At 25.2% G+C, this 15,566-nt stretch overlaps 1 protein-coding gene and 1 long non-coding RNA gene across 3 annotated transcripts; both read right to left on the bottom strand.

Annotated features, from left to right (window-relative positions):
• Window positions 1-335: 335 nt before the first annotated feature.
• Window positions 336-3,524, bottom strand: LOC112460767. The gene is made up of 5 exons (XR_003041481.1): window positions 3,476-3,524; window positions 2,404-2,557; window positions 1,565-1,745; window positions 612-799; window positions 336-508 (listed from the first exon to the last, which is right to left on the bottom strand). It is a non-coding gene; the product is annotated as an uncharacterized LOC112460767 (long non-coding RNA).
• Window positions 3,525-11,577: 8,053 nt separating this feature from the next.
• LOC112460768 lies at window positions 11,578-14,633 on the bottom strand. 2 transcript variants are annotated; one of them, XR_003041482.1, is made up of 4 exons: window positions 13,634-13,856; window positions 12,955-13,162; window positions 12,301-12,470; window positions 11,578-11,762 (listed from the first exon to the last, which is right to left on the bottom strand). XR_003041482.1 is itself a non-coding variant. In XM_025025601.1 (4 exons), exons 2-4 carry the CDS (start codon window positions 13,671-13,673, stop codon window positions 12,317-12,319), a joined length of 402 nt encoding a protein of 133 aa, XP_024881369.1. In that variant the 5' UTR covers window positions 13,674-13,862; window positions 14,534-14,633; the 3' UTR covers window positions 12,291-12,316. The 2 variants fall into 2 exon arrangements, 1 of the variants encoding a protein (XP_024881369.1); XM_025025601.1 differs by lacking the exon at window positions 11,578-11,762 and adding an exon at window positions 14,534-14,633 and having other exon boundaries at window positions 12,291-12,470; window positions 13,634-13,862.
• Window positions 14,634-15,566: the final 933 nt, after the last annotated feature.

Raw genomic sequence — 15,566 nt, 5'->3', positions numbered from 1 at the left:
CATTAAAGGAAGAGATTTAAAATTTATTTACATTTGAATCTAAAAATTATTGAGGAAAAACTACTTGCTACTAAATTGACTGATTAAGAACTTCTTGTCAAATTGTCAGACATACTAAAATATTCTTCTAAAATTATATATGAAAGAAACAAAAGTGTGTTGTTTCTTTATTGTTTTTATATTATTGTTTATGTTTTATGTTTTTAAGTATAATATGCCATTTTGGCTACGGTCAAAGTGACGCTACAAATGCTTCGAAGCATTCCTCTTCTCTTTTCTTTCAATGAAGAAAGAAAGAGAAGAAGAACGCTCCAAAGCATTTGTAGCGTCACGTTGACCGTAGCCTTTATTAATTAAAATTGTCCAATTTTACTTATAGTTTATTTCGTAATTTATCATCACAGCAATATTTACTGATCGTTACGCTACGTACTTGGAGCATTACAATTTGCAATAGCATTACCGTTTGTAATTATACATGTTTTGTCAAACTTGTTTTCAATGGCAGCTGTAGAAACAAATTGTTGATAATATTAATAATAATTTGTGCATAAAAAATAAATGAGGTTTTTGATACTCTGTATCTAGGTTGCAATACAGATTTTACTCACATTATATATTTGGTCTTATATTTGTCGTGTATGGAGAAGCTGGATTTTATACTTTTTGTTATGCTCTACCAGGTTCTAATATATTTGTACGAAGAAAAACTCGACAAAACCAGAGAACCAAATAGTGCCATAGGGGTCTGAACAAGCCACAGATTCGCCGTATACGACGAAACTCCCAATCAATACGTCTAATGGAAAATAAATTTTATTATTTTTATAAAGAATCAAGTAACATTGTAAACAGATTTGAAGATAACTATGATAATAAATTTGATAATAAATTATGAAAAAAACTTGAAGTATTAATAACAATTACTGATACTTTTACACAAGCAATTGGAAAAAATTAAAGAATAAGATAATATTTTAGAAAGGTGTAAAATTTTCCACTTTTTGATGCAGTTATATGTTTCTGATATATATTTTGTTATATATTCTGATTTGTTATATTTTTTTATATTAGTTGATTTATCTATAGAAAGAAAAAACTTCTTTACTTATAATTTATATTTTAAGGCCAACATCTTTTTTTAAAATATGTTTACTATAGAGTATAGAGAAACTACTTGATAATTTGTCATGATAAGTAATGATCTATTAATCTATTAGTTTGACTTAGACTTTGTTAATGTAATAAATCAATTTATTAAATGCTACTGTTATTCTAATTAATCTTAAACATTACAATTACTGTTTCCAATACTAATATTATTTTGTTATTTATTATTGTAATTATTTATTTTCTAACTTTACAAACATTTAACTTGTCGATGGTGTTAGTAGAAATTAGTATTATTTTAGACTTTTGGGGATTTTCCTTTAAATTTTCTTTGTAATTGTAAAAATTTGAATTTAATATTAATGTCGTTGTATTAAATATATGCAATTTAGAATTAATATATTTTATTATATAGAATTATAACATATGTATATGTTAATAGAATTTGACTTACTTGCAATAAAAAATTAAAAATAGAAGTATAGCAGCAGATACATGAAAGGATACAAGAAATGAGATAATTGCCCATTTTATACATATTTTTTCAGGCACTTCATTTATTCTTTCAATAGTCTTGTTATAATCTTTATCTAGCTTATCTCTGATTGGCATTGATGTCACATTTGTTATGGCACCTAGAGAAAGTAATAATACCTTATAATTAGTAACTTCTATGTTTACTAAAGATTAAGTTTAGTGACAAATGTTTGTCATTTTAGAATGTTTTTTATTTTCTTAAGACTAAAAATTTATTACAAAAGAATAAATAGCTTAATAAGTTATCTTTAAATCAATATTATTAATAATGAAATTTCTTTATGATATATTTTTAATATTTTAATTATTAAATGAAATAGAAATAAATAGATAATTTAATGCGCGTATTTATTTTATTGTATTATTTATAAGTGTAATAATTGAATTACAAAAAGAATAATTACAATTATTACATAATTATATTTTTTTTTAGTATTTTATACATATTACATTATACATATACATTATACAATAGTTTACAATGTAAATGATAAATAATTTTTTTATAGTCCATTTTTGTTAAAAATTATATTTCTAATTATTTTTATATGAATTTTATTTTTACATAGCTACCCAGACAGCACTGCATATCCAAAATCGGGACATAAGACGTCTTTTAGCCATCTTTTAATAAGACGTCTAAAAAAATGTCTAAAAGACGTCTTATGTCCCGCTTTTGGACAAGTGTGCTGTATGGGTATATGTTTTAGAGTACATGTAAGTATATCAATTTGTAGAAATATGAGTTAATCTTACCGATGATTAAAACTGCAAAGATCTGCAATAATTGTGTCATAATGTGAGATTTGATCTATATAACTCTTTGTCTTATTCAGAGAGCTTTACTAAACAAGGACGCTCTTCACCCGGTTCTTAGAATCGTGATCAATATGTGTGCTATATGAAATGCCTGAAATTAATAGTTTGGTTATTTTGGAGTCACATATATGTAGATACAATACGATATAAATTCGAGAGATAAATTCGAAGAAAGAAAGTCAAAGAAGATGACATTGAGAACAATATTTATTACACAGTAAAATAACAATAAAATATAACGGGGTATAACATAGAAGGCAATAAGATTATGATGTAAATGTTAGTTAAAAATTCGGTATATAATCTTTTTCTAAAATACCGCTGTTCTTATTATTATAATTAAAAGAATATAAATTATATTAAGATATATATAAGAATGACATAAATGTGTAAAAATAAAGAAAGGAAATTTACAGTTGATAATAAATAACTAGTAATGCTATTTGCACGAAGAAACTGGGATGTTTATATATGTTACCTGGCGAAAGATCACACGAATTAAATAAAGTGTTGCACAATTTTTGGTCATTTTAGATTTTCTCACAAAATTGTCAATAATGTATAAGTAACTATACATTTACTATGGATGCACGTATTATGATTTATTACAGGTACAGTTATTGATTATGTATTTTTTTAGAGACGAGTTGTCAATTATATTTTTTAAGGATAATCGATCTCATCATCAATTTTGCATTGGCTATAGCGGTACAGTATGATAATGCTCAATTACAACAATCAAACATCAAAATTTAGAAGAATATATTACAATTAGTGACTACTAATATTGGAGAGGTTTGAGAGAAAAGACACTTCGGTAATTTGTTCTTTCTTGATTGCAATGTCTACATATTAACAACTTTTTTTCAATAAAAATTACAACAGATAACAACAAAGCCCTCAAAGACAAAGGATTACAAAAATTGAGCATAATAATTAATATATCAAGATATTATTCGTTTGGCTACCTAAGAATTAATTGGAAATATGATAATATCAATTTACTTACTTTTCCAAGTAGACTTGTTTGTCTCTACGTTGTTTGATCTTACGTGACACGATGACAAATGAATAGTAAATACTTAGTCTATAAGAGATATAGGTATTCAGCTCTCGACCCCACATTTTTCGACTATAACGCTATCTAGAATCATCAAAGTACAACTACTTCTATTCGAGAACTTGGACCGATTTCTAGCATCGTGTACACAAGGCTTTAGAGCTAATTGGTCGATTCCTACGAACTTTATTGGTTATCAATTTTCCGTACAAAATTCATTATTTTTAAACGATTGCAGGTTACAATATCTTTATTATAAAAGTAATGGAAATTATGTAAGACTTTATTATATATTTAACTACTTGCATATTTCTTTATTATTTTAAAGAGCAATGAATATTTCCATTTATCGACAAACCAAGCCGGTAGTTAACGTAGTCTGTGTTTTTTTTAACCAAATTTTTACTTTGTTATAATAGAAATTATTTGCAGAAAATTGTGCAACTTTGTTAACTAGTATTAACTTGTTGGCTCGTTAAGTTTTTTTCAGTAACAGTCTGCACGGACGAAACATTTATTTATATATACGTATATACATATGTAGTCCAATGCATAAATTTGAAAAGTATTTGATGACGAGGTTTTGTAAAATATTGTAAATATTCCGTATATACTGTAAAATAATTAAATGTGTAAATATAGGTATATATTTCTAGAATTAGATACATAGATCATCAATGTAATACTTTACGTACTTTAAGCTGTTACAGAACTGCATATTAATATTGTTAGTACACATTAGTATTATTTGTTATTTGTTATTAATCTAATTACTTTTACCAACGATTATTGTTAGTCAAGCTTGCAATAGTACTTTTTGTATATAAGGTACTTTTATAATCTATAAATAAATTACTAACAATAAGTTGAGAAATTGAGTTAATGTTTATATTTATGTATTACAATTTAATTGTTACAGAAAGGAAGCAGTTGTAGCGTATAAACAGTGATAAAAATATGAGAAAATTTAAGATTTATTTACAATACGTTTTAACTTGATTACGTAATTAATAATGCATTAACTTTTTATATTATAAAGAGATAGAAATAATTAGCTCAACAAGTTAATTATATTTAATTTGTAAAGCTAATTATAGAAGTTAACTTGTTAAGCTGACAGTATAATTTAACAAGTTAACTTTAGCGCAATTAACTATAATGCATTAAAAGAAGAGATTTAAAATTTATTTACATTTAAATCTAAAAAGTATTGAGGAAAAACTACTTTTTACTAAATTGATTTCACCGATTAAGAACTTCTTCAAACATTTTATACGGTTTAACAAATTTTTAGACATGTTAAAATATTTTTCTAAAATTATATATAAAAGAAACAAAAGTGTGTTGTTTCTTTATTATTTTTATGTTAAGTATAATATGTCATTATACTAATTAAAATTGTCCAGTTTATTACGTAATTCATCACAGCAATATTTACTGATCGTTACGGCACGTATTTGAAGTATTACCTTTGTAGCATTATCTTTCGTAATTACACATGGTTGTCAAACTTGTTTACTGCAACAGCTGTAGAAACAGATTGTTGATAATACTAATAATTTATGCATAAAAAACAAAAAAGATTTTTGATGCTTTATATCTTTATTATATACATATTTTACTCACATTATCATTATTTTGTATTTCTTCTTGCCTTTGTCCAATATAGATAAGCTCCATTTCCAATACTTGTATTCGAACAGGTATTTCTAATACAGGTGTACGAAGAATAACACGAAAAAACCAAAAGACAAAATAGCGCCATAGATTTTTGAAGGGGATATAAAATATCCGTATAAAGTCATACACCCTATATTAAATAAATAATAACTTCTATTATTTTTATTAAAGATTTGATAATATTGTCATTATTGAAGATAATGATAATAAATGTATATAACAAATTATGAAAGAGACAAAATGTTAATAGTAATTATCATAGAGATATAAGAATAGAGTGCGCGAGTCATATGCTAGCACGTAAGAGGCTGCGATATAGGAATAGAAAACGAACGCTGCATGTAGGCCCTTTCTGTCTTTGTCTACGCGTGCATGCGAAACAAAGACAGAAGGGGCCCATGCGCAGCTTTCTCTTTCTATTCTGCGCAGCTTTCTCTTTCTATTCCTATATCGCTTTTTCAGCTCGCTCGCGCACTCTATTCTTATATCTCTATGGTAATTATTGATGTCTTTATACAATTAATTAGAAAAAAATTGACAAAAATAAGATATTTTGAACGTCTGGCAACGTAGAATTTCTCCTCCTTTTTAATTTCTTAAAATCAATATCAATTGATTCACCTTAAAAGAGAGAGAAATTTACTTATTTATTTTTTTGAAGTTGATATTTTTACTTATTTACAGTTATGTTTACTATAGTTAATAACAATCGATAATTTGTTAGTATAAGTAATTATTATGACAAATTTGAGTCGAATTTAATTAATGCTACTAGCACTATTTCAATTAATCTTTAATTTCACAATTATTTTTTACACTTATTAACTTTATCTATTTTTTGATATTACACAGATCTATCTAGTTGAAATATTATGTAGTAGAGATTTATTGTTATTTTAAGCCTTCAGAATTGCCTTTAAATTTTTCTCGTAATTATGATGTATTAATTTTTTTTTAGATTTGATATCAAATAAAATCAAAATGAATACGTATAATATGTATAAATGTAATAAGAGCATTTAACTTACTTGTAAATAAAAAATAATACAATTAAGGCTATTACTGCATAAATATTTAGAAGAATTCCAGTGATATGATCTCTTAGGGAATCCTCTTCTTGAATTTTTACTTTAGTGATGTCATCTTCTTTATCTGTATTATTCGCTAATACTGATATCACACATATAATTTTTGATACTGCATCTAATATAACAATTATATTTTGTCATTTGTAAGACCTACTCACTAAGAGATTTGATTTGTTAGCAATAAATATTATCATTTTAGAAAATAAATTATCATACCAACGGTTAAAATCACGAAGATAATAGTCCTTAATAATTTTCTCATAATGTAAAATTTATGTAAAAGTAACGTAAAAGTTATTTAAATATTTATTTTTTTTAAAAAGCTTTACTTATAGAATAGATTATTCTTTGCTTTGTTCATAGAGTCATATATTTGTGATAAATTGCCTAAAATTTATAAAGTTATTATTTTAGATGTTACATATTATATGCCATATAAAATCAAAACGATATGAAAATATATTCTATAATAAAGAAATTCAAGAAAGATTAAATTGACAGAAATATTCATTTTAGAAGAAAAAAAATATGTATAGTATTGCTTACGTGTTACATATTGGATATCAATCATTTGATTAACAACAATTTTAAACTGAACAATAAATGTTAAATAAATTTGTAATAATATTTAGAGTGTATCTTAAGCCCTATCTTAAAGTCCTATGTACGTTTGTACTTTTCTTTAGTGTAATAATGCATCTCAAATAAGCAATTTACTTATTTGCATTTACACTGCAGTTATATATACAATGCTAAGTTACATAATATACAATTGTATTTGCTTTTATGTTTTACTTGTTGTATATATTTTCCTTCTATTACGTTTTCCTTAATTCCTTTATGGTGCAATAACTTCTTGCATTTCTTGCTCTTGGGGCGCTGGATGATGTTCACCGCGGTGTCCTCGAAAGTGAGAAAGTCGGCGAACAATATAATTCCAATTAATTATGATAAAATTTCTGATCCGTCTTCCGGAAGAATACTCAGTACACCTAATTAAATATATTTTTTAGAACTAGTAACATCGTAAATTATAAAAAATTTGTATTAAAATTGGAGGATAACATTTTCTAAATTTATATTTCTTATAAAGAGATTTTTTATCAGTTTATCAATTTTATCCTTAAATTTATTCAACAATCAATAAAGGAACATTTTGTAACCTATACAAATATTATAATATAATTTATAAACTATAAAGGATAAAAGATATATTGATGCAGAAATGATCTATATATATGATTAGATTTAACAAGAAGTATATAATTTCTTATCTGTAACTTATGATTAATTAAAAAATTGTTTAAAAAAAGTATAATATTATTTTGTTTTGTACTTTCAATTTTTCTCTCAAAGAACCTATTTAGAAAACTTTGGATTAAAATAAAAGTGTGCAAATTCTTTAAAATTAATTACAAAACTATAAATACTTCAAAGGAATTTAATTTACCAACAATAGCACGATGTAATAAAACATATGGTAAATAATATGCCTATAGTTAGTAGTAACCAAATATAATCTAAATTCGGAAGCTTTCTCATTGTGACATCCGGGTAGGTCCAAATTTTATGTTCTTTTTTTATATCGCTCTTATTTAATGTATCCGTTGGTAAAAGTATTGTCACAACTTCTGTTATAATAACTAGAACAATAACTGCAGATATTAATTAATACTATTGGTTTTGATTATTATTGGTTATTGTTAGGAACATTAATTATATGTCTATTTCTAAAATATTTAATTTGTATTAAATATTTCTTACTTTAAAAAATTATAATTTTGTTAAAAATAAAAATTTAATATAAATCAATTTAATTAATTTTACGTGTATATGTGTGTGTGTGTGAGTATTTATGTACATGTATAGGAAATTTAATTCTCAGCATATAAATCAAGTTCTTAACAAGCTCTTAGCAAATTTATTTCTTAACAAGAAAATTTGTTCTTGATGGTTTCTTTTTTAATAAACAATTTAAACATTAAAATAAATAAAATAAAAAATGTAATCTTTGTGTAAAATGTAAAATAATATATATATATTATATATATTATATATATACAATACATAAATGTATATATTATTTTATATCTTTAATTACTATTCAGTAAAGATATAAATATTATTATGCATATTTAAAATCTGTGATGAAAAATTAGCAAATAAATCGAATATATTATGACATTATTATGTACGTGTATATATTATCAATTTTCTTACTTGAAATCAAAATTGTAAAGGCAATTGTCCGCGATTGCACCATAATATAAAACACTGTTTAATGATTTTTCAAGAAAATTCAAGTTGTTGGAATAAGACAGATGAATTTTTCTTGATTCACTCAATTGTAATCACACGAATAATAGAGGTATATGAAACCTAAAATAGTTTTGACAAAGTCCAATTAAGAAAAGTAATTATTAAAAGATAAACAAGAGGCCCAATTAATAATAAAATATAAAAAAAGAATAAATTACAATTTGGATTGGATGAATGCTGTTAGTCGGTGTTTAATATGTAAGTAGTGTGAATTCCTCGCTAATCCGTTGGTGTTTATTATTATTGTGAAATTATAAAATAACAATACTAGTCGGAAGAACGAAAGAAGGTGAATGTTTACATATATTACCATTGCTTGACAAAGTCATGAAAACTAAAAGAATTTTAAGTGTCACGAAACATACTTGGTTATTATTTCGCGAAAGATACTTGATTAGGAATACTTAGAAGTGTATGATCAACGTAAATGCACTCATTATATATTTCTGTAATTCTGTATTTCTACAATTTATTATTATACAAATATTTCTTAGTTACATTAATCGCGAGACAATATTTATATTTCTTAGAGATAATTTTATCATTAATTTTGTACTTGTGATAACACGAAATTGCAATAGTAAAACAGCGAAATTTAAGATAAAGTACATAATTAATTTACAAGTAATGATCATTGATGAATTCTGAAAGAACGGGCTACTCGTTATCATTCTGATTGATTGCAATGACTATATGTAATTTTATTACAACAGATAAAACAATTGATGATAAAAGATTCGAGAATATGACACTAAAGAAAAATTGGGTATAATAATTAACATCTTAAAATTACATTTGTTAGACTAAATGCAAAAATTAGTTAGAAACAAGATAATATTAATTTTTCCATCTTACCAAATAGGATACTCGTTACTCTGTAATCGTCCTCTACATGTGATACAATGATAAGTGAGTAGCGAGTATTCAACTTATAAGAGACGTATTCCTTAATGCTTATTGGTTCATTCGTATGAGCGCTATTGCTGTTAATTTTAAACTGTTTATCCTTAAACACCGTGAGACATAGTATCGCTGTTTTGCATACATTTTCATTCTCAATAGGGAATTTAAAATTATATAGAAATTTATTTTATTTAGCTGTGTACACTTCTCTATGTGAATGTTTTCAATATTAGCAGATATTTTTGCTGGATAATCCAATCCAATTGTTAACGTGGATCCATTTCTTAAATATCTTGCCTTATATCAAAGAGAGATATAAACTATATTCTATCGATTGTGCACAGGACATAAGGGAAAGGTACCAATATCCGAACACTTAAGCATAGGAAATGTACCAATACCTGAATACGTATCTGTATCTGGATACCTTTAAAAAAATATAAATTTATGAAAATAAACGTTTGGATATTATAACTGAAGTTTCAAACTACAAGAAAAAATATTTTTATCTTTGATTTTAATTCGCGTTATACTTATAAATAATAAAGGTGTTTGGATATAGGTACATGTTCGGGTATTGGTACCTTTCCCTTAGTTTTCTATTAAAATATACACGCATATGTGTCAAATAAATACATATATATTTCCAAAGTGTCAGTATAAATAAATTATACAAAATAAATAAAAAATATTCATGTAATATCTACATTCCTATCATACAATTTGTTACAGATAAAGTTATCAAAAAATACAAAAGTGCAATATAAACGTGTCATAAATAGTTATTAATTTCAAGCTACAATACATTTGTCAAAATCTAATTATATATTTAATTAATACAAAATATTAAATAATCTACCGTTTATATATAAGTACTTATATTAATGTGATTTTATGTACTTAATTTATATGTATTTGTCATTGTTAAATTTTAATGTTTAAAAAAAAGTAGAGTTACTGAAAAATTCAATTTCTTACAAAAATCTCACTGTTGGAAATAGTAATTGTAGACCCAAACAAAGAAATACGTGTCTTCTCCTTTTCAAAATACTTTTCGTACAAAAAAATTGCCAAAATTATTGAAGTAGGTCATAGATCAAGATCAGAGAAATTTCACGAAAATTTTAGCGAGAGTGCCCTATATGTTTTTTATATTCCTATGCTTTCATAAGTTCATAACTTCTAACTTGTATATCTCGACGAGAAAAAATTGTACGTTGGCAAATAAACTTTAATTTTGAAGAAAAAGGATAATACTATATAAAGCCATCGGTTAAAATATAGAAAAATAATTTGTTCTTTCTGTAATATTTTCATAAATATAGCCAAAATCATTAATTTTGAAACATTTTACCCCATTTATTTAAAAAATTTTATGTGATAGGCAATTTCTGTTACTAGATTTGTATCACAAAATTAAGTAGAGAACCATCTATAATTCTCAAACAACAAAACCTCGCAGATCTGTGTAATTAATTCTCTGCGATATTAATGAAACAAAGTCGCTTTAATAATAAAAAAAATTAGACTTTATGTAATTTGTCAATAATTATATTTACATTTGTATTGTACGAACAAAACAGTCAAAGTATATGCATGCATTAATATAAATGTATTACGTAATTGTTAATTCTAATATAAGGTTTGCTTGTCGAAAGATACATATGTGCTGAATTAAAAACATATAAAGTAAATGTATCAATGCCTGGACACGTATCTAATATATCTGGACATTTATATCATTTTAGTCCTTAAATAAGTTATAACGCAAATTAAAATCAAAGAATTAAAAATAAAAATATTTTTCTTGTATTATATTTTTATCTTTGATTTTAATTCGCTTTATACTTATTTAAAAACTAAAATGATAAAGATGTCCAGACATAAGTCTTAAGTGTTTCGCCAATAGTACATTTACCTTAAAACTTAGAGTATTTATACAAATTATATGCATTCAATAATATAATTTACATAAAAGTACGTTTTTTAACACAATTTAATATGCTTCATATTGTAGTATTACTGTTAAAATATGAATAACAGATTAAATTATGTCTTTACACTAACATTAACATCAGTTTTTATTTCATTATACATACGAAATCATTCCTTGTCTGTCATAAACGTTTAGAAGAATTCCAGATTATTTTTTAGTGAGGCCTTTTCCAGAATTTTTATTTTAGTAATTTCGTCTTCTTTATCTATCTCACTCGTTAACACTGACATTACTTTTTTTGTTATTGAATCTAATATAACAAAATTATTTTGTCATTAGTAATGCCTACTCACTAAGAGATTAGATTTGTTAGCAATAAATATATATTTGTCATTTTAAAATATTAATTATCATGCCAACGGTTAAAATAGCAAAGATAATAACTCTTAATAATTTTCTTATGATGTAAAATTGAAGTTATTTAAGTCTTTATTTCATTTAGAAAAGAAACATAGAGAAAAGTATTTTTTGCTTTGTTCTGAAGTTGTGTATATAATTATGCTTACGTATTAAATTGCTTACATGTTACATATTGGATATCAATCATTTAATTAACAACAATTTTAAACTAAACAATAAATATTTTAAAAAATTGTAATAATATTTAGAGTGTATCTTAAAGTCTTATGCACGTTTGTATACTTTTCTTTAGTGTAATAATTAATAATGCATCTCAAATGAGCAATTTACTTATTTGCATTTATACTGCGGTTATATATAATACTAACATACAATTGTATTTGCTTTTATGTTTCACTTATTATATATATTTTACTTGTATATATTACGTTTTCCTTGATTCCTTTATAGTGCAACAATTTCGTGCATTTCTTGCTCCTGGCGTGTTGGATGATATTCACCGCGGTGTCTTCGAAAGTGAGAAAGTCGGCGAACAAAATGATTCCAATTAATTATGATAAAATGTCTGACCCGTCTTCCGGAAGAAATCTGAGTACACCTATTAAAAGTGATTTTTAGGATTTTTAGGACTAGTAATATCGTAAATAAATTATAAAGAATCCATATCTATAAGAAATTGAAATAAAATTTTCTAAATTTATATTACTTATAAAGTGTTTTATCAGTTCATTAACCTTATCCTTATTTGATAATTAATAAAGGAATATATTCTATTACATATACAAAAAAAAAACAAACAAAGAAAACGAAATTATTCATAAAAACAATAAAGAAAAAATATATATTGATGCAGAAATGACATATGTATAATTACATTTAACAAAAAGTATATAATTTCTTATCTGCAATTTGTGATTAATTAAAAAATTATTACATAAAAGCGTAATACTATTTCGTTTTGTACTTTTAATTTTTCTCTCAAAGAACTTATTTAGAAAACTTTAGATCAAAATAAAAATTATAATTTTTTTAAATATCTTACTGAACTGTAAATATATATACGTTAACAAAATTCAATTTACCACAAATAGCATGTTAAAATAACACATAGGACAAGTATTATGCCTGTAGCTACTTCTAACCAAAAAAATACATTATCTTCTAATGTCGGAAGCTTTATAAATCTGATTTCCAAGTCGGTCTGATGCTTCTTTTTTACATCGTTCTTGGCAAATACATCGTTTGGTAATAATGATGTCACAACTTCTGTTATAATAACTAGAACAGTAACTGCAAATAGTAATAAATTAATATCTGTTTTTATTATTGGTTATCACTATAACTATGTCTATTTTTAAAATATTTAATTTGCAATAAATATTTCTTACTTTAGAGAATTATAATTTTGTTAGGAATAAAAATTTAGTATAAATCAATTTTTAATTAACGTTGTGTGTATGTGTAATGAGTATGTATAGATATGTACGTGTATAGAAAATTTAATTTTCAGGAAATCAAATTTTTTAACAAAAAAAATTTGTTCTTGGTATATACTGATATTTTAAATATTAAAATAAATAAAATGTAATGTACGTATATTTGTGTGTATAATAAAATATAGGGTGTGATCCACTAGACGCTTTAAACGTTTCTGAGCATCATTTGTCCTTGTTTAACATTTGATAAACAACAAGAATAAAATGTTTCCATAAGAGCGTTTGGAACGCCAAGTGGATCGCACCCAATATCAATTATACTTACTTGAGATCAAAATTGCAAAGATTGTCCATGATTGTACCATAATATGGGACACTGTGACTTTTCTTTAAGAGAAAATTTAAGCAGATGGAAGATAGATGAAAATTTCTTGATTCACTCAGTCGTAGTCACGAAATAAACAACATGGTTATTTTATATTGGAATCGAGAATATTTGTCCAATTGTTTATATAAAATCTTATTTTATGCGAAATGGTAGAGGTGCATGAAATCTAAAAAGTCCAATTGAGAAAATTAATTATCAAAAATAAAAAACTGGCCAAATTAGTAATAAAATATAACGATATAATAAAAAAAAGAAATAAAATAAGAGTGTAGTTTGAATTAATACACTTAATCAATATTTGACATGATATGTACAATAAATTTCTTCTTAAAATATGGATATTTGTTATAATTTGGCAACGTAAATCTGAGAATTAGGAAGTTAATATTTAATAATAATAATTGCGAAGAGAGAAATTGAGATGTTTATACATATATGTGTTATTGTTACTCGACAAGGACACGAAAACCGAAAGAATTTTGAATACTCGTATTTAACTTTGTCAGTCGGTTGTTTTACTAAGATCATGTAAGTTAATTAATAGTATCAGCAATGCAAAATCAGAAGTGTAATATAAACATTTACACTATAGATAAATCTTAATATTATTCTAATCAAAACAATAATTATATTCTCTAAGAATAACTAATTGTATCATTAATTTTATTTATATGCTTGTCGAATTGTCAACACATGAACCGAAAATTGTAATAGCAAAATAATAAGTTATGATTTATGATTAACACACATAAATAATGATTGTCGTCAAGTTTTGAGAGAAAGAATATAACCTCTATATGACACAACTAAATTGAACGTATTATAATGTAGACGTACCGGTGATTTTATTGCACTGATATCGAAAATGACATCGAATAAAGATAAAACATCAAAGACTTAAAAAACTAGTTTGAGACTTTTGTCTTACTCGTTATAAGAATTAATTGTTTTGCACAATCAATTCGTACGTCTTACCAAATGGGATAATTACTTACTTCTATCTCGCTTGTTTCTGTACCTCGCTTGACAATACGTCAGTGACAAATGTTTACAGTTTATAGGAAACACAACGTACATAGTCCTCAGTGCTAACTGGTCAATTCTCTCTCGTCGAGCGCTATTGGTTCTCATATTTCTGCGCGAAATTAACTATCTCTAGGCGCTTGCAGATCGTATGTACCGTTGTCTCTCACATTCGGCAAAAATCTAAAATTCTGTAGCCGTACAGAACATCAACAGATATTTCTGTTCACAGATAATTGAATCCAACAGTCAATGGGTTTTGTTCTTAATTTTTCTTCGCATAGTTGTATCTCAAGAAAACTATGTTAAAAAGAGAATATATTTTGTTATCTGTCTATTGTTATAGGCAGATTTGTTATATATATTTGAAGTTTTTTTTACAATGCAATTTAAAATTTTTTTAAATTTTAATATTTGATTTTAGTCTGATATAGTTAATTAATATTGCACTATAATTGAGACAACAATTATGATCTCTAAACATAATCGGTAGGCATAAAGGGTCTATCTGCTTACCACACAGGATATTTGTTCTCTGTACATGACAAGTCAGCGACAATTTACGATCCGTAGGAGACGGAAATCTCGTTGTGCTATTTGGAGTATTCAGATAAATGCTATTGGCTATCATAATATCGCACGAAATTATCTCTAGGCGCTTGCAGAGGTCGCATCGTTGTTTTTCATTTTTAGTAAGAGTCTAAAATTCTCTAGGAATATACATTCTTTCAACAGCTTGCATATCTTTCCAGTTCGAATATTTTAAACATTAACTGCAGATATTTTTGTTCATTGACAATTGAACCTGTGGTGATCTCAACAGATTTTATATCCGAATTTCCTGGAG

This window comes from Temnothorax curvispinosus, unplaced genomic scaffold (assembly GCF_003070985.1).
Source record: "Temnothorax curvispinosus isolate PA1 unplaced genomic scaffold, ASM307098v1 QBEX01010801.1, whole genome shotgun sequence".
Lineage (NCBI taxonomy): Eukaryota > Metazoa > Arthropoda > Insecta > Hymenoptera > Formicidae > Temnothorax > Temnothorax curvispinosus.
The sequence above is the reverse complement of the archived record's forward strand: the minus strand, read 5'-3'. Positions and strand labels throughout refer to the sequence as shown.

Bases quoted from the DNA above. Each gene is read 5' to 3' on its own strand.
- LOC112460768 (XM_025025601.1), bottom strand. From the start codon at position 13,673: ATGGTACAATCATGGACAATCTTTGCAATTTTGATCTCAA. The intron at 13,163-13,633 runs GTAAGTATAATT...TACTATTTGCAG, and splicing joins CTTTGCAATTTTGATCTCAA to TTACTGTTCTAGTTATTATA. The intron at 12,471-12,954 runs GTAAATTGAATT...CACTTTTAATAG, and splicing joins ATTTTAACATGCTATTTGTG to GTGTACTCAGATTTCTTCCG.